The sequence below is a fragment of the Plectropomus leopardus genome, chromosome 15, assembly GCF_026936395.1.
Source record: "Plectropomus leopardus strain MGB_pleo_1.0 chromosome 15, ASM2693639v1, whole genome shotgun sequence".
Taxonomy (NCBI): Eukaryota; Metazoa; Chordata; class Actinopteri; order Perciformes; family Serranidae; genus Plectropomus; species Plectropomus leopardus.
Genome location: NC_142190.1, coordinates 19,707,373 through 19,720,074, shown reverse-complemented (window position 1 = coordinate 19,720,074; position 12,702 = coordinate 19,707,373). Strand labels below are relative to the sequence as shown.

The 12,702-nt window shown below is 41.9% G+C and overlaps 2 protein-coding genes across 2 annotated transcripts in view; one reads left to right on the top strand and one right to left on the bottom strand.

Annotated features, from left to right (window-relative positions):
* LOC148187278 (uncharacterized) overlaps positions 1-12,702 on the top strand; it is a 158,443-nt gene that overhangs the window by 15,012 nt on the left and 130,729 nt on the right. The gene's annotated exons all lie outside the window — the stretch shown is intronic.
* Positions 1-12,702, bottom strand: part of rtn4rl1a (reticulon 4 receptor-like 1a) — a 98,900-nt gene that overhangs the window by 5,146 nt on the left and 81,052 nt on the right. Inside the window, exon 2 of the mRNA XM_042499209.2 lies at positions 333-787. Coding sequence (XP_042355143.1) covers positions 333-787 — 455 coding nt within the window. The remainder of the gene's footprint in view (positions 1-332; positions 788-12,702) is intronic.

Here is a 12,702-nt window from a genome sequence, read left to right as displayed (position 1 = left end):
TTCCCATCAATAATATGGACCAGTGATCATTTCCATACAGTATACACCGTCCTTTTATAAACCCACTATATAAATCCTGAATTTCAGTTCTGTCTTCTGTGTTTGACCACAGCAGTTGTACTGTAGATTATTTTTATGTGTGGGCTGCTTTTTGGTATTTTCCCCGCACTCTGGAAAACAGCAGTGTGATCAGTGTCCAATTAAAATAAATTGAATAAATCAGAATAGGCGGTAAGTGCTGAGCCGGGCCGATGGACAGATTACACTATAATGCGATTGTGGTGGCAGATGCAACATACAGCAGAGATAAAAGGATGCTGTTATCCATGTACCTGTAGGTAGAGATACTGGAGATTATGGAGGCCTGCAAAGATCCCCGGAGGCAGGCTGATCAGGCCACAGTGGTATAGGTGCAGGGCGTGTAGCCTACCCAGGCCTAGGAAGGTGTCTGAAGCAACGGCCTTTAAGTGCCGGTTGTCCCCGAGGTCGAGCTCCTCCAGGCGGTCAAAGCCGTGGAAGGTGGACGGTTGTATGTAGGAGATGTTGTTGGAGTAAAGCCACAACATAGTGGTGGTAGGCGAGAAGTGGCCGCGAAGCAGCCGCTGGATCTTGTTGTTCTGCAGGAAGACGCGCTCGCTCTGGGCGGGGATGCCCTCGGGCACGGCATGGAAGTTGTGGGCCTGGCAGGACACTGTGCTAGGTGAAGTGTAGCAGATGCAGTGGCGAGGGCAGGGCAGAGAGAGATCCAGGCCACACAGCACCAGCAGTAGCTCCACCCCACCATAACCTGCGAGAGGACAGGAGAGGAGGATGCAGATGAAACAAAGAGATGAAGGGAAAGAGTGTGAGAGAAAGACAAGCAGAATTAATTGAATTCATACAGCGGAGCTCCTGTTATCAGACACATCTAAAATGAAACACTCGTTGCTCTCAGTTTACAAGGACAACAATAGGCATGGTTCAGTGCAGACAAATTACAACACTGACACAGATCTCTTACAAACACGCACACACACATGCACAAAAACATTCAGTGTTCTTTCGGGAGCCTGTTCTTTTACATATTTTTTAATTATTTATTAACCGTTTACCCTTCACCTTCACTGTAGTCTTCATTACCCTCTGAAACCTGGATCAACATCTGTTTTCATGTGCTGCTCACAAGAATATATGACCTTTGAACCTTAAGCAAATTGGCTTGATTTCTTTCAAAATGGGGAAATAAGGCAATAAGCAACTGGGCAAGTAATATCCCACAAATTGCAATAAATTAGTAGATTTGGAAAATTATTACTATTTTTTTTTAAAAAGGGGAAAATGTTAAGAAAACTATAATAATAATTCTGTATATTTTAATTTATATTAAAGATAGATTATAATAATAATAATAATAATATGATGACTTTTTTGTTTGTTTTAGTTTTTTTTCTTGTTTATTTTACAATTTTTTTTTGCTGTTTTGGGGGGTAATTTCTTCTCACAATTGCTCATTGCTTTTTTCCCATTTTTTAAGAAATCAAGTTTTGCAAAACCTTGATATTCGTAGAAGCCTATGAATAACCCTAACCCCACCACATGTGGAAGCACTGCTCCAAAAATATTATAGACCTGCAATGTGTGTGTGGTCTTGTTTTTTTTTTCCTTCATTGTGCGATAGTATGACTGCCACATTTCTATTTATGTTTTCCTCAGATCAATCTTGATCATGCTGCACATGCACGCACAGATGCACGCACAGATGCACGCACAGATGCACGCACACACACACACACACACACACACACACACACACACACACACACACACACACACACACACACACATAGCAGCAGCAGCAGCAGCATCCTATCATGCACTGCAGTGTTACATCCTTTGGTTATCCTCTAAAGGCGACAGAAAATCGATGTTTCTCCTGCTTACAAGTGAACACGCATCTCACCTGTAATACATTCTCACAATAAGGGAAAGTGAGAAAGGGGGGAGAGGGAGAGAGAGGAGGTGGAGGATGAAGCGGGAATCATGCCTGTGAAGTGGATATTACTTTTTGTTTTCAGATTCTTCTCATATCACTCCTTATTCTTTCCATATTTTTTCCCTGGCCTTGGATTATCCAGTGTTTGATTGTGGGGTTAAAAAAAAAGAGACAAAGGTGGAGACATGCTGATCCAGGGAGTAATTTCCGGACAGAGAGTTATGATACGATACGAACATCATGTGCTGACATGTGTCCAGCTTTTGTGTTTGTGTGTGTGTCAGTGGCCTGGACAGATGTGACGGACAGATGTCAGTTTGCCCAGGACACTGCTGCGCTGCTCTGTAAAAGAACAGCATGTTCTGAAATGTCAGCAGAGGACGGAGCAGTATTATCCTGTGAGGTATACACATGGGTCTTTATAGCTCCGTACACTTGTGTAACCACAGACACGCAGGTGTATGTGTTTGTCCGCGTGTCTCTCTGTATACATGACATTTTATCTGAAACGTATTGTGAGAGCAGTGTCCATCGTATTTGACAAGGCTGACCTTTTCATCAGAAAGAAAAAAAAGCCAGCTTTCGTCATGGCAGCCCATGTTTGGTCCTGTTGAACCAACAACACATCAGTACTGTTCAGTCCTCCAATATGTATGAAGTAATAAATGTTAAACCTTTATAAAAAATACATGGTTATTTGCAGATTTTTTACATTTATTGGGGGTGGCGGGCAAAAAGACTTTTTTTTCTCCATAGAATAAAATTGCGAAAGAGAGCTCAAATGCTGCCCTGCTTCCGATTTGAAACTGGAGGGTGCATCATCTGTTTCAATACTGCCTGCTGCGGAGCCTTTGCTTTGTCTTATTTACGTTGGCGAGTTGTCTGTAGTCTCGGACATGACGTAGGATGTTGAACGCGTGGTGATGTGGCACGGCGTGCAAGAAAAGTCAAAAGTAGATTACGCTGTATGCTGTTCAAAAAGAGTATCGCGGTTCATTTTTCCTCTCACCGTTTTGTATCTCACATATTTTTTAGTGATTTTTAACTGCCTCGCAATGCATCGTTACATCCAAAATTTATAGACCCAGTGTTGGGTTGGAAAAGAGTTGAAAAATGAATTAAGAATGGCCAATTTATATTTATTATTGATGCTTATGCTGAAGTGTTCTTTAAAAGGCGCCCTCTCTCGGCGCCCTCCTCACTTTATGCCTCTAGCTTCTTTGATTGGTCAGACATTATTGCTACAAGCTGTAACATACAGTGTGTATTCGGTGCCCCGGGTAATCAAAATGACTTTATCTCTCTGTTCTTTCCGACTCTTCTTCATCTTTATCTGTCCATCTGTGTCGCCCTTTGCTTCATGCTTCCCTGCCTCCTTTTTCGCCGTTTACACTTCCCTTCCTCCACAGCTCTATCCCCGTGCACGGCTGTGCCCCGCCTGCTGTGTCTGTTAATTAGGTATAAAGCTGCTTTTTGCCAGTGTGTATGTGAGTGTGTAAATGAGTACTGTATGTGCATCGCCTGTGACTGTCGCTCGTGTGTCTTTGTGAATGACTGGACTGAGCTGGATTTTCTTGGTTTGAATTAAACCTTTTGCCTCAACAGTTAGATTCTTTTAGCCTATAAATGTTATCGTCAGAACTGACACGACGGTGACATTTAGCTCTTCAAGTATATCTTTAGATTTTTACGTCTGGTAAAGTACGCTTTAAAGAGTTCCATAAATGAGAGTCAAGCAATTTTCTGTTTTTCAAAGCTCTAACTGCGTCACAGATGACATTTGTGATTTCTCAGCTGTTAGTGAAAGTTTACAGTATTACACTCACCAATAGGATGTTCCCACTGGTCCCATTAGATTATTTATTTATTTTTTTTTACATTGAAATTGTTTTCAGTACAAGTCTGCTTGACATGCACTTGTGATACCGCTTCTAGCCTTAGTTTGCATTTCCAATTGCTTTTGCTTCGTTGTTGCCTTCTGTTTACCCCTGCAGTCTCTCTTTTTTTCTTTGTGTATTTTCATTATCATCGCTTTATATCTGACTTCCTTCTTCCTCCGCTTTGCCTTTTTCATTCTTTCCAATTATATCCTCTATATCTTTGTGCTGCTCATTGTGCACTATAGTGTGCACAGGACTGTTGGACTGTCCCTATTAAGCGTGTATACATACGAGCCCATCTGAGGGAAATGTGTCTACATCTCGCTTGCTGCTCGTGGGTGTTTTAAAATTTATAGATTGAGAGAGATGGAAGTGATGATATTAGATGGAAAAGCTGCTGACTGCCATATGGCTCTGACACTGGGGGCATCAAATCTCCCACCAGCATGCAGTCGTTCAAACACTTTATTTATCATTTGCCTCATGAAACATCAAATTATTTCTATTACTCTATTATAGTTATAACATGCTTTTGATAGCAAAGGGGGGAAGGAGAATAAAATGTTTGCAGTTCAAGGTTTCAATAAAACAAGCATTTAGATAATGCATAAGCTGTTTTATGTGTCGCTTTCAGCACCAGTGAGGGAAAATCTGCAATCTTGCATCAACAACAAATTCTTAAAACCTTGTTTTCAAGAGCTAAAATAATGTTTCCAAACATCTTAACACCACATAGATTTTCGACTGCCTTCAGCTCCACAGCGCTAGCGCACTCTGCGATACATAAATAGACAATTAACTGCAAATCAGCAATTAGCTGAGGCATCAAACTGGCATTAAGCCAAGCCTCAGACCTGTTACAGCTCCCAGTATGGAGCGGCAAGGTACATGAAAATATGCTTCAACAGTAATTCTTCACGACGCATTTCCCCATGTACTGCTGTTAAAAAGGAAAATGAATCAGGGTGAGTTTCTATAAAAGTGATTTGCGCCCAGTGTGAATCTCTGGTGAAAGGTTGTAATGTTTTAAAGCTCATTTGATACCTACCTTCTTAAGATTGAAATATTTTAGTGATTTTTGTCAACCAGGCACTCTGTTGAAAAAAGATTAAGTGCAGTATGTGGGCTGCAGCCTAATCATCTTATGTTTGCTTTTGCTAAATCATTTGCAAATTTGAATACTCGTCTCCAAAAAAAAGGCAAAGACCAAGAACATTTTTCTCTCCTGTTCATCTAATATGTATAAAAATATCTGACAATACTAGACAATTACAATAAACTTCAGTCACTTAACAAACACACAGTGCATATGTGGATGCCTGAGTATTACATCTGCACAGCATTTCATTTAAGCAATATCACGGCAGATGCCATGATGATATACAGTACAACAGCACACCCTCTCGTGTGACATTGCTTTCATATGACAGTTCAACAAGCGACATTTATTAGTTAACAGTACTAAATTACAACAGATTATGAATTGTTTCTTCATCTAATGATTTTTTGGCTCTGCCAACACAAGCAGTTCCATAGCTGCTGGAAGTGACAGCTGTTGCATAGCGACACAAACATTTTCCTGCAAAAAACTTTTCTACTTTGTGTTAGCTAGGTCTTCATGTTATGTGGGTGGCCAGCTGCTCATGTACAGTAATCTGTGTGTTTCCAGTCAAACGAGAGATAACTGTTATAACTGTAAATGGCTGTTGCATATTGTGTGCCCCTCTTGAGTTACCGAGGTTTAATCTGGGTTTAAAAGGGTCCTTGTCTCTGCGCCACTTGTTCGTAACATAGTTGTGCACAGTCTTGAAGCACCATGCGGGGATTGGCCAGCTAGCCATACTGAGGCAGCTAAGCTTAAAACAGCAGAGCAGGTGAGGGCTCCACAGAAAAGCCCTCACAGCAGCGTGCTGAAGAACACCGTTTCCACTAATGTAAGCAAGTGTCCTGGGTTCGCCTTACTGGATAACTAATAAAACCATAAACAGGACAGAAGATGGTGTGACAGCTCCATCAGCAACTGCTGCCCTTTCTTAACCAAAACTCCCAAACATGCATGAACCCTGAAAAGAGTGGAGCTTCCCCCGACAATTTTTTTTCCTGCCATACGGCAACTTGTGAGGGACACACAATAGGCCTGTATAACACTCTGTTACACTACAATCTATAGTGACATTAGATAACTACCAACCGTTTATGAACGCCTAATTAACAGTTTGGAACAGTTGTAAAGTGGAGTGATACATGAAGAGTTAAATAGTGATGTACTGTATATCAGCACAAATTTGAATGCCTCTCGAACAAGCAAATTGCTTGGTACAACTTGGTATTGTTTGGAAGTAACTGTTGTGTAATCTCAATCATTTCATTACAAAAACAGGGGGATTAATTTACCATCATGGGGCGTCCCCATATAGCTCAGGGGTCCTTTTTAATTTGAATCTTTCTTATTTATTGTCCTCTCTCCGCTGTCTGTGATAAAGGCTTTACATACTTCAAAAATACTTGGGAAAAAAAAATCTGGACCTTACAGCAATCTGGACCTGGCTTTGTATGCAGGTTTATTGTCATGTTGATAAAGGAAAGCATTCTCCTCAGAGTGCTGCTGAAAAGTTGAAGGCGCATTATTGTCTTAAAATCACACTGAAATTATAATTAGTTTTCAGAGATCAGTATAGATATTCTCGGTGTTTGTTTTAACATGTTGTTTTTTGATCAAAATTATGATTAAAATAAAAGCAAGAAATTCAGTGATAGTGCCCCCACATTAGTGTTCCCCACAGTGCCGAATATTGGGATTTTTGTTTCCTCACGGATGACAGTGGTGCTGTCATTTGATTGGTTCAGTGTCTGTGTGGGTGGGACCTAGCCGTTGCATAGCAACCAGCCAGAAAGTAAAGTTTATTTAAAAAGGACCTTTCATAGACATCACTCACAAAGTAAAGCAATAACCATTAATCAGTCAGTTGTAATGGAAATTTTGTGCAACATCTGCAGTCAATCAATCAGTCAGGTTTGACTTAAATGATCACTGTTTGCTGTTTCATGAAGATTCATGAAGGTATTAGAACCGTTGGTGTCTCAACAAAAAGAGCACAGCAGCCTATAGAAAAGGATGTCCACACACACTATGCCCACATTTTGGCCATGTCTGTGTAATTCTACTTTTACAAAAGTGATAGATTATGGTCCACCACATCACACAGTCAGAGATGTTTTGCTGTTCAAAATCTAGCTTGATTGGATCGTAATCACGCTGGTGATGATGTCCTTTTGTCCTCTGGGTTGGTATACACCATGGCTTTCACTTTATACCAGTAATTGTCCATTTCAGCAAGTGATGCCTTTTTAATCAAAACTCTCTCTCTCTTGCTTGCTCAGTCTCTGCATCCATTTCCTGCTGGTTGTTTGTCTAAATTCTCATCTTAGCCTCCCCGGTTAGATATTTGCTGAAAGCTTCATCAGGCACAGCCAGGGTTCAATTACAAGAGCCATCTCCCTCCTCTGTCTCTCTCCCATCTCTCCACACCAGTCACAATGTGCACACAAAACACACACACGCACACACACACACACACACACACAGAGAAAAGAAAAGAAAAGAAACCCCACATAAGCACATACACATGCTGCTTGTCAGGCCATCATCGCAACTGCCTCCCAACTACAACTTAGCATCTGGAGGAGACACCTGCCACTCATTCTGGCAAACACAAGGAGAAAGTAGCAGAGCGGGGAATGAGAGAGAGGAAGGGAAAAGGAGAGGAGGGGAGCCAGAGAGGGGAGGATGTGGGCAATATCATACTCAAAGGGAATGAGGAGCTCTTAAAACATGAAAGCAGAGGCAAGGGGAGAGAGGCACAGCGTGGCGGTGTGGGAGGGAGACAGAGCAGAGCAAGTGAGACGGGAGCTAAAAAAGGATGATGGGGGTGACAGGGATCTACTGCGCAGCGTAGACCATTATATAGGTAGGTGTGTAAATGTCTGTCTGCTCTGCACAAGCACACGACTGTGACTTCCAACGAATTGCCAACCAATTCTATGACCTTCTGTGAGGTGAGTCAGATAAACACTTGCAAATTGATTAACACACAACTCAACTTGCAGAGAGAGGGAAAAAAAATAGTCACACTGAAACACATGTATTCTTTTGTGCGTCCAGGTGCGCACACACATGTGCATGCAGGCCGCAGGCGCTTACACCCACATACAGACACAGATAATCATCCCTAATTAAGCAGCAGTGGCAGGATTCAACCAGAAAAAAGCAAGACGAAAACAGAGTTTAAAAAAAGGAGAGAAATAAGAAAGGAATTTTCGAAAAATTATGAGGAGGCAGGGAGTGAGAAAGGGGTGCAGGAGCGATGACGGCTAGCTCAGACACTCAATATAGATGCTGCTCCTCTCTTGTTGGTGGTTGATTTAGCTTAGCATAATCCCAAAGATCATTTAGCGTTGCTCATTCAAATGGTGATAAATCTCTGGCAGAGTTAATGAGAGATTTAAATGGCGTCATTGCCTCAAAGACACAGCTGAAATATCTCTGCACTATATAATCCTCCCCAATCATGTAATATAGTACATAACCATTGCATCCATCTTCATATTGGAGACAAATCAGGTCAGTATTTCCGGCTCTGCACCACTGATCCTCTGTGGCCTTGGAATTACTATTTTGTTGTGTTTGGAAGTTTCTTTTATTTAAAGTCATACTTCTGTGATCCCAAACAAAGAATTAAAGCAAAGCTTAGAGGAAAATCACAGCCTGACCCACCAGAGAAGAGTAAAAATTGATTTCTTCAAACAGGTGACGCTAGCTACATCCTAGTCTTGATCCTTTATTCTAACAGTTTACAGAGCATCATAGAAATTGGCGTAGTATTTAGACGTTTACCAGTTTATCGTTTTGGCTGACTAATCAGCACTGATTAGGTGTTTTACAAACTATTGTTATCAGCGGAACTTGTGTGCTGCCGCTTTGTTAGTAACGTCTGTGTCAGACACAAGAGGCACCTTTCATGGTGGTGTGATACAAACTGGGCAAAATGAGTTTGAAAGGAAGCATGCAACGACCTAACTCATGTGATACTGGTGCTTTGTCAGTGGATGTTTGCATCAGACATGTATGCATCTTTCACAGTGGTGTGATGCGCAGCAGCTTCTAATGCTGCAGAATAATACTGTAATTTTAAAAAATTAGAAAGTCCCTATGGAGAGGGCAAGAGGGATGGATAGGTCCAACAAACTCTGGACTTCCACCCATAAACTTACTGTTCACTTCCAGAGTGAATCGTAAGCCAAACCATGATGATTTTTCTATACCTTATCACATGATTTTGTTGCCTGAACCAAAGGTAATACACCGAAAAACAAAGCCTTTTACGTATGCTGTTAAGTTTATTTTGAAAAAGCCAGTATGCATCTAATGAGCAGAAACTGTACAGTCTGTGAAATAAGACGTTTATTTTTAAAAGACACAATGCGTAATACAAGCGTTAATTGACACACAAAATTTGCACTGTTGTATTGTCCTTTATTTTAAGGTGTATTTACAGGAAGTTTTTGGCTTGAACGCAGCAGCATGTCCAGCGATGTGTGACTGAATGAATGCTGTCACTCCCTGTTTTAAATTTAAAGACCTAATAGCTCAAAAAATAACACTAACTGCCACATATATTTTTTTAAGATTAGTTTTATGTTCAGTTCCAGATTTGTATTTTTACTGAAGTGGGTGGTATTAGCTGGCTATCATCTTTTTCCTGCTCAAAATTACCATTATTATATCAGCATTTAAAAATCCACTTTGTGTCGACCTCTAATGCCTTTGGGACATGGCTAAAAGAACAAAAATGTTACAGTCCCACAAAGATTTTACGAATCCAAATCTATCAGAATAGTCTTTTTCATTGGAGTGTCCTTGATTGCCTCGAGCATGAAGAGTTGCTTGTTGATGTGATCCTTTTTTACAACCTCCATGTTCTGTTGTCATCTGTCTCCTAGGCTCTGTTTTGTGAAAGCGAATGATTGTGAGTAGCTGAAGCTGAAATTTTGGATGTTGAAGTGTCCTTGAACACAGCACCAGTGACGATCAAAATCGTCCTTGCTTGTGAATACATAGTGTCAAATAAATGGCAACGAAGCGCTCGCTGTGATGGAATACCCATCTCAAGAACGTTATAACGCTATAACGGTGTACTTCAGTGGCTGCCTGGAGAGAGGGAGATCTAAAAAGGTACAATACGGTGTCCTGTGAAAATAGTTATTGTTAATGTGTTAAAGCATGTAAATCTGCCAGTTAAAGTCCTTTTAATTTTGTGTTATAATAGGAAACTGCAGACTCTTTAACCTCAGGATCCCAAGCACAGCAGTGTTGTCTGCCTCCATCCAGCAGGGAAGCAGAGTGCTTAAAGTTGAAAGAAAAATCGATGTTCATTATCATGAAGCACCTTAAGTGGTACCTCGCCTGCTTAACAAATCCAAGAGGGCTCGCTTGGAAGATATTTTTCAAGATATCTAGGTATCTTATAATTAGTGCAGTTCCTGTGCGGTCTATCCTCCCCCCGCCTGACACTGCCGGGTCTGATTCTCTTCCCCTGCCCCTGGCCTGGCGTTGCGACATCTGCTCAGCACACAACACACTGGCACATAAAAAAAACAAAAAAAAACCACACACTTTACTCTGATCAGGTCGAGCGTGTCTGTGTGTATGGGACGGAGACAGAGAGGCAGAGACATTGAGAGGGAGAGAGAGAAAATGCAAAAATAACCTCTACCCTCTTTGCATGCGGTAATTGGGTCATTTGAAAGGCTAAGCTTATCTCAACACTAATCAAGCTCTAATTATACTCAGAAAAACTTTGCCCACCCCTCCCTCCCATATACACACACTCTCCACATGCATAATCAGATGATGCAGGTCACAGCTTTCCCTATTTAACTCCTGCCTATTAGTGGAGGAACGATGTGAGCGGGAGTACAGTAGTGCTGCTGCTCTCCGTCTCGTCCCGCCTCACTGAAACCACGACGATAACACAGGCCGACAGGGTGACATGTGTCAATGGGAAACAGGGGCCGTGTTCAGACTTCGATGAGGTGTGGCACCTCCTCCTCCTCCTCAGGCATCAACACTAATTTTTTCAGGCACTAAGGACACATGAAGCAAAGACCCACGCACTCCGTACTCGACACAGAAACACAACTTACTCAGGGAACATTATTTTGATCATGAAACACCTGGAAAACAAACTAAGCATAAACATTTCACCATTTGCAGGGCAAAGCTCTGTATTTTACCTGCTTATTACTGAATTACTTAGACGTACGCTAGTATTACAAATCAGTTGCTTATCTGTGCCATTTCTGTCTTCACTTTCAATTCCCCGAGGTATTATCTGAGCATCTGAGCTGCCAGTATTGAAAGACTACCTTGTTTATTGTAAAATGATGCGATCAGAGTCCTCCTAGAGCCGAAAACACAATGTTTGGATGCGTGGGAACATAAAATGTAGGTGAAACTGAAAATCAGCAAAAAAAGTGATAATGATGAGAAGTACCCTATTCCAAACAATAACACACAAGCTCGCAGGCCCAAATTCAGATGCAAAGTGACACTCATACACACACCAACACACAGATGTAAACCCCCAGTGGAGCTAACACACAGGAATTTCCCAGCTGACTGACCCTGATCTGGCAGAAGGCATCTGTGTCTGCTGAGATGGTGTGTATGAATGCGTGTGTGCAGTTTCTGTGTATGTTGCAGCAGTTGTGGTTGAGGCGCTGGTTGCCCTCCTGTGTCTTGCCATGACTGGATCTGGAACGCTCTTTGGCAGACTCCCTCAGTGGAGAGTGGCGAAAAATGAGGCTGTCCAAGAAGCCAATGAGAAGAGCAAGGGAAAGTGCAGCATCGGGGCGAGCTGTTTCTTCTCTTTATAGCTGTTTGTCCAATTCCCTCAGCACGAGCGAAATCTCTCTTCCTCTCTTCTTGTGACTACATCATTCCCTGCTCTCTCCTCTATACACTGCAGGTATGAATCACCCTTTGTCACCCTCCTCCGCTCTGCTCCCTGTTGTTCGTTTAGTTTCCCATCTGTCTCTATTACAAAGACTGCTAAAAGTACATCAGGACTTATTATTGCATAAATCTTTCATGGCAATGACTGTCTGCGCTCTTTCACACCTTGTTTCCACGGTATTTGTTTTGGAGGCTCTCGGAGCGAGAAAATTTCCGTCATGCTCGGGGATTACACTTGTAAATCAGACATGCACAGATTCAAAAGAAGGGAGAAGAAAAGAAGGCAGAAAGGAAATGACGGGTTACAAATCCAAATATCCAGAATGACAAGTTAAGTGAGCGATTTCAGCGTGGCGACTTGTCCGAGGGATCATCTGTCACCGGGCTGTTTTATCGAATAACACGCTGTTACTGCACACTTGCCTGTGACTGAGCCAATCACAGGCAGGCATGGGCCATTTCTCCGACCGATTGGCCAAAACAAGCAGAGGAGATCGTCATCAGGTCTCTCATTAAGCAGGCTCCCCACAGAGGCTGATTTTGAGTGCCATAGAACTGTCAGCGCTTGATGCGATCAGTTTCGTTCCAAAATGAGTTATCTAGCAGCTGACAAACGTGAGACCTACAGCAACAAAATGATTAATGACTTCGGAGCACAGCTACATACAGTAAACTGTGCTGGAATGAAATTGCTGGATCAACCTCCTCTATCTAAATCCAGAGTGTCAGACTGAAATGTTTCTAATAGCCTACAACTGACAGCAATTTGAAGCGTTCTCACAACGCAGTTAGCATGATATTAGCGTAGCAAAGTGCTTTGCTTGGGCCCGCTTTTT